The sequence below is a fragment of the Phaethon lepturus genome, unplaced genomic scaffold, assembly GCF_000687285.1.
Source record: "Phaethon lepturus isolate BGI_N335 unplaced genomic scaffold, ASM68728v1 scaffold14638, whole genome shotgun sequence".
Classification (NCBI taxonomy): domain Eukaryota; kingdom Metazoa; phylum Chordata; class Aves; order Phaethontiformes; family Phaethontidae; genus Phaethon; species Phaethon lepturus.
In genome coordinates, this window is record NW_010557024.1 from 12,323 (window position 1) to 18,658 (window position 6,336).

At 41.6% G+C, this 6,336-nt stretch overlaps 2 protein-coding genes across 2 annotated transcripts in view; one reads left to right on the top strand and one right to left on the bottom strand.

Annotated features, from left to right (window-relative positions):
• PDHA1 (pyruvate dehydrogenase (lipoamide) alpha 1) overlaps window positions 1–1,507 on the top strand; it is a gene marked incomplete at its 5' end in the record, with an annotated part of 12,590 nt that extends 11,083 nt beyond the window's left edge. The window contains 2 exons of the mRNA XM_010292645.1: window positions 226–334; window positions 1,045–1,507. Coding sequence (XP_010290947.1) covers window positions 226–334; window positions 1,045–1,209 — 274 coding nt within the window. The remainder of the gene's footprint in view (window positions 1–225; window positions 335–1,044) is intronic.
• A 533-nt stretch (window positions 1,508–2,040) lies between these two features.
• LOC104625107 (mitogen-activated protein kinase kinase kinase 15-like) overlaps window positions 2,041–6,336 on the bottom strand; it is a gene marked incomplete at its 5' end in the record, with an annotated part of 10,340 nt that continues 6,044 nt past the window's right edge. The window contains 6 exons of the mRNA XM_010292646.1: window positions 2,041–2,161; window positions 2,685–2,761; window positions 2,877–2,974; window positions 3,141–3,253; window positions 4,099–4,309; window positions 5,550–5,655. Of these exons, the coding sequence (XP_010290948.1) occupies window positions 2,041–2,161; window positions 2,685–2,761; window positions 2,877–2,974; window positions 3,141–3,253; window positions 4,099–4,309; window positions 5,550–5,655 (726 nt within the window). The remainder of the gene's footprint in view (window positions 2,162–2,684; window positions 2,762–2,876; window positions 2,975–3,140; window positions 3,254–4,098; window positions 4,310–5,549; window positions 5,656–6,336) is intronic.

Below are 6,336 nucleotides of genomic sequence, written 5' to 3' on the forward strand. Positions count from 1 at the left end.
AGTCTGGTGCTACGTCAGCTCAGTTGCCACTTGCAGATCTAAGAAGTCTTCTGTATGTAGGTGTGCCACCCTTTGAGTGATGAATGTTGCTGTGTTTTCACTGCATTCCTGACAATGCTTTGGTCACACCTTTTTGTAAGTGAGCGAGCTGTGTCCAGAACCTCTCCTCAATGCACGGATACGGCTGAAGAAGTTCATGCCTGTCTTTGCTTGTCTTGCTCCTAGCTATCGTACTAGAGAAGAAATTCAAGAAGTGAGAAGCAAAAGTGATCCCATTACTTTGCTGAAGGACAGAATGGTCAACACTAACCTTGCTAGCATTGAAGAATTAAAGGTATGGCTTTTAGTTCCTGTATAAGCACACTCTTGAGCATTCATATGCTAACGATCTCTGAAAAGCACATCATAGGGCAGCGTGCATCACTTGTTCTTTGAACTTCTTTAAAGTTTGTTTTAACATCACTTTTCTTGGTGAAGGTGAAGTTTTGCTGCAGACCAACTAATGAAGTTGCACTCTGCTGGAAAGATCTTTTGCTTTTGGGCACCGAGTGTAACTCAGCAGCATGAGGCTGTGTGTATGGATGGTGTTAGTGTTTCAAATACAGCTCTTGTCATACACTAACATGTCAAAATCAAAACTACCCAGGGCTTTCTCAACTACCTAGGGAGGGAGTAAGTCTCTGAAAGGGAAATTATCAATAGTGAAAAATCACAGTGAAGGAGCCAGGAACCCGCTAAGCAAACGTTGTAAATACTTCTATCAACTGTTTAAAAAAAAAAAAAATCTGAGACTGATGTTCTCAGTGTTTTGCAGACTCAGAATTGGAAAGGTAGAGGCCCAGTGGGGTCATGTTCCTCTGGGAGTAAGTTACCTGTACTATCCGAATGGGACAACTGCTGCAGTTTAGTAGGAAGGGTTTTAATTTATGTTTGTAGATAGTGCTAACACTCATTCTGACAGATAAACTTAATTTTGAATTGAAATGCAATGATTATGCTGCTTTTTCTGAGCTGTCTTTGAGTAAGAATCCATTTTTGGCTTAGGAAATTGATGTGGCAGTAAGGAAGGAGATTGAGGAAGCAGCTCAGTTTGCGACCACTGACCCGGAGCCACCGTTGGAAGAACTAGGTAACCACATCTACTTCAATGAGCCGCCCTTTGAAGTGCGTGGCCCAAACCAGTGGATAAGGTACAAGTCTGTCAGCTAAAGGCCTGTTTGTTGGCATAATTTATTGATAAGAACAAGTGAATGCATTTACAAGAACTATAATGACGCAGAAACAAACCTTAAGTTTATTTAAAAGCTCTTTCAAAAGAGGAAATGTGTAGGCAAATCCATCTCAGTATGGATTTTCTTAAACATGTTGAATGTTGTTTCAAAAGGAGCTAAATTAAGAAAAAGCGGTGGTTTAAGTTGCTATATATTTGCTTTACTGACTTTTCTTTGGACTGCTGTATGTGTTGTATACAGTGTAAAGAAAAAAAATTAAACTTTGACAACATTTATCTAGTAGTCTGCTTGTTTTGTTTCTTGATGAACCACTTTCCCCAAAAAACCACCAAAGAAGCATTTAGATGCTATGTTTTTGCTGCAGAAAAGTTACTAAATGAAAACAACAGACCAGGCTTTTCTGAGTAGTTCAGGGAGAGTAGCTTTAATACAAAAAGCTATATACATTCCTCTTTTGAAGAGGTGACATACATACACTCTAGCATACCCCCTCCCTGCTCAAACCATAACACATCTTAAGTTCACAGTTTTCACCATGCTGAAGCCAGTTCAGGTGTGTGATACCTGCTTTGCAGAAAAGGTTTTTTTTCCTCAGCTAATGCTTTGTTACAGTGATTGATAGGCATTTGACTTCTGCGTTACTCTGCCATAAATAAATTAATTAGGTGCATTGACACTACCTTAAAAGCTGTTACTAATCACAGTGTATTACACTGATGGTCAAACAAGCTACATAATTGTGCAAAACCTGCAAGGCCATTATACATACATATATACATTAATAATTTAAGTGTTAGGAATGTATCTTTCATTTGTTTATTCCCATTACACATTCTCCTTCCAAAGTATTAACCTTCTGCACTGAGGTCTTACCAGATGTTTGTCGGTGGTTTAATATTGCATTCCATATCCTGCAGAGAAGACCACCCCTGTATGAAGAAGAACAGAGAACAGTTAGGGGGAACTCCCTTGTCCCTGTTACTTTAAAGTGAGCAAGAATTAAAATCTAGGAGTCCTGGGGCTATACCAGTTACAACTACACAGAAAACACTGCACTGCCTTGAGGTTATGGCTAAAACAACTCCTTCCAGGTCAGCCAGGGGTTAGCAGAATGGTGATGAAAGGGCTTGACTTGAATCAATTGGTAGGAAAAATAAGTTCTTTATGCCTATTTTCCATATGATGACATCATCCTGAATGGTGCAGAAATAGCTCCCACCCTTGCTAAATGCCAAAACCTAGATGGCTTAAAGCACCCGAGGTGTGCAGTTGTTACACTGCATCAGTTAAGACATGAAAAACTTTAACAGAAAATCAGAGGTAAAATTCACAGCAGTTGCCACTCAACTATCACTGACCTCTTTGAATAACCTGACTTCTAAAAAAGGCTTTTACAACTACTTCAATTAAGCACTTACTTATTTAACAACAAACTAAGAAGTTAGTTCTTACCGCAGTTGAAGATACCGCAGATCATCTTTAGTGATATCATTAAGGACAGCACTTAGTGTATAATCTTCTTCAGCAAACTAGAAGGCAAATTTATCCCTAAATTAATATTCCTTTTTTAAACCAAACTGCTAATTATGACTACAATGACTTCATTTTAAAAGGTGATTTTTTAAAAATTTTTTTTTTTTTTACCCTCTTAATGGCATCCAAGTCTGCTCCTTGTTGTTTCAGCCACTTCATGAGCTCAGGGTCTGCATTCTCTCTAAAAGTTGCTGCAGACCAGTGTGAGTCTTTAACAGAAAACCAAAGTATAGGTTAATACACCTCAAAACTAGGGCACAAGTGGTGGTTTTTAGACTACTGAAGCTTAAAATAGATGGTCTTTTATCCTTTAAATGAACACACGCTCCAATGTATTTGTGTGCAACTGTCAAAGTATGCAGTATCTCCTCATACCTTCAGGTTTAAGTTTTAATCGAAGCAAGCGTAATTCCTGATTTTTTCGCTCCAAAGATTGTCGTAAAAGGGTCTGATACTCTTTCTCCTTCTGAACGAGGTTTTCCAAAAGCCTGTTTAGCACATGAAAGAGACCAGACACAACAACACTGAGAATAAGCCTAGCTGAAAAAAATATTTACCCTTTTTAATGACTACCGAAGGACAGAGACACTTGAGAGATACTGTCTTACGTAACAGTTTATGGCTTACAGATTTCATTTTGGTTGTCTGAGACTCAGCTTAGTGGTGGCACTTCAAGGCTTTCATCTTTGCAGTATTTAGTAAATAGCTTGTAAATGCTGTTCCTATTGTTTGCAGCCTCCCTGGGCAGAGTTGCTGCCTTTGTACTGTAATTTCCTGCTGAGCAGTATAACACTGATGTTTTACCAGGGACTTTCTGATCACAGATTTACATCACATCCGTAAAGAATGGGACCTTTAGCTGTTAACACACTGGCAGCAGCCTACAAATGTAACCTGTGAGAAATAGAACAGGGGCTCTGCTGAGCTCAACTTGTCCTCATCAGTGGGCAGGTTGTCCCGTGGGCCAGGCCAGAGGGGCTCTGGCCTCTCCTTGCAGCAACAGCTTTGAGAACACTGCTGCCGTCCAAGGTGCCGAGGAAGGAGGAAGGAAACAGTCCCAGTTGCACAAGAGCAGTTACTTAACAGTAGAAAGCCAAGATGACATTCTGCAATTAAAAAACTAATTCAACAGAAACAGAAGCTGTACTGAAGGCTGTTGAGTTGTCATACCTGTGCTGCCAGCGTACGCTGACTCCCATTTGTGTTCCTGGAAGGTCTGCTGTATCACGGGGCAGTCATACCAGGTGAGCAGTGCTTACGTTATGTAAGCAGCCTCTGAGAGCTTTTCAAAAGCTGCTTGAAAACAAACCCACAGTCTTTACAGAAGGGTTACCTTAAGGTCTCTTGTTTAAGTCTGCCCAACTCCAGGCTAAGCTGCTGCTGCGCCTCATGTGACACCACAGAACTCAGGGTGCTGACTCCTGACGTGATGGTGGGATCCTCAGCCCCATTTTGTTCAGTGGGCTGGTAACTGTCCTCCACTTCATCACCGTCCTTGTCCCCACCTTCAGTTTCTGATGCTGGCTCGAAGTGAGTTCGGAGCTCTGATAAAATGAAACAGTGTTAAGAATAAGAATTCTTTTTGACAAGTCTGTCTTCAGAGGTACTAGTGCTTGTCCTTTATTATGGGGTACGGAGGACCGGACTGTTTGCACGGTGTGCTTTCTGACAATACTGAGCAGGGGAGTAGCAAAGCCTTATGCGAGCTGGAACACAAATTCTCTGGCATCAATTCTAAAATAAGCAGCACTGTAATAGCTCAGCTGTAGGGTACTGTAGAGGTAGGCAGCTGTAGATTACAGCTGTACAGATGACAAATACATTTATGATTAAATTAATTATAAGATAGTTAATAAGATGTATTAATGAGAAACCCTTGAAAGCTTGCTTTTAAAAAAAAAAAAAAAAAAAAAAAAAGAGTTGTTTTCCCCTAATGGCCTGGACCAGAGAGTTTACAAAGCCTTCCTCTTTCCCAGGTAGCATTTCTAACCCTGGTCCTCTCAGAACTGGCCACCCTTCCCACCAAAGAATAGCTGTCATTCTTCTCCTACAAACAAAGTCCTAAAAAATTTGGCTGATTTGATTTGAAAGCCAAAGCAACTTTGGACTGAAAGGGCTCGTTGTCAGTAAGTGCTCCCAGAACATTCTCATACTAGAAGGGGTGCTCCGCACTTCAAAAAGTTAGTTATAAAACTACTTGCAGATTTCCAACTTAGACTTATTCCTAGACAGTTCTTAGTTATTTATCCTCCTGCTTCTGGGTGGTGGTGATTTTTCCTACTGTCCGTCCATAGGCCAACATCATATTCCTCACAGTAATGCACTCCCTTCTCTGCATCTGTTTCACTGCTCAATAATTGTTTTTCAGAACACACAACCCGACCCCGTGCAGTGTTACCCACCTTGGATTTCATTAAAATGTTGTACAGAGTCATTTTCTTTCTTCCTAGAAAAAGCTCCTGCTTGGACTGGATTTAATTTGCAAATTTAATTGGTCTTTTATTTGTCATGGCTGGACCACACTGGTGGTGCAGAACCACTGGTTATCTCCTCATTATGTGCTTTTGTACTGCGAGTACAGCATTAATCCTCCAGATCAACGCTTCTTTCTGCACAACATTCTGACCCTTTACCTTTGATGTAGTGGCACATGGGATGCAGTTAATGGCATGCTGACAGATTAAACACCTAAACTGTTCCATTTGCTGTAACTCTTTGATATGCGAACAGCCACCTTTTTTTTAAAAAAAAAAAAAGAGATTATTTTCAGCTGCTTTGATTTACCTGGAATAAGAATAGTGACTGCTGCTTGGACTGCACGGCGAATTATGTTATCCATTGCAAACATCCAGTGGGGCCTTATTAAATGGTTTCTTAATACTTTGTTCACCTAAATAAATAAGCAAGTAAAAGTAGCAGCAAACAGCATTTGCTTACACCTTAGGAAAGAGAATCTTGTGTTTCAATGGCCAGATGAAGTTTTATAAACTAACAACTGCATGAGTCACTAGCAGCCTCCCACCTTTTAAAGGCTACAAACAGATTTGACAGTTTTAGGCTGTTTTAGCTTTCAAACCATACGCAGACTGTGACATTCAAGCCCCTCTGCAGTACAAGGAGAGGTAGAACAGGAAATAAACGCAGGGTCCAGAACAAACATTAGCGCTTCCGGTGAGTGCACAGGCAGCCCTTCAAGCACCACCACCCTTGGCTCCAAGGCCTCCCTGGGAGTGCCCACCCGAAGCTCACTGAGGCTCCAACACATCAGGGCTCTGTGCCCAGCCCTGTGTGCCCCTCTGAAGAGCTTGCCTAATGCCCAAGCCTAACGCCCCAGGCTTCACCCCAGAGCAAGGGAGCTTTCAGCACTGGTGATCCACAGGTCACCTGGCAAAACCAGGCCTTCAAAGTCTTTTCTTAGTCTTCCATATGATCAGTCACCAGGGCTTTGTCTACCCCACACTGCCCACACTCTCCCACCTTCCCCAGCAAGCACAGGAGCTTCTGAAGAACTGGGGAGAAAATGGCTGCTCAGCATGAGCAGGGCAAGAAAGAAGAGGAGGGAGGAAGAGGG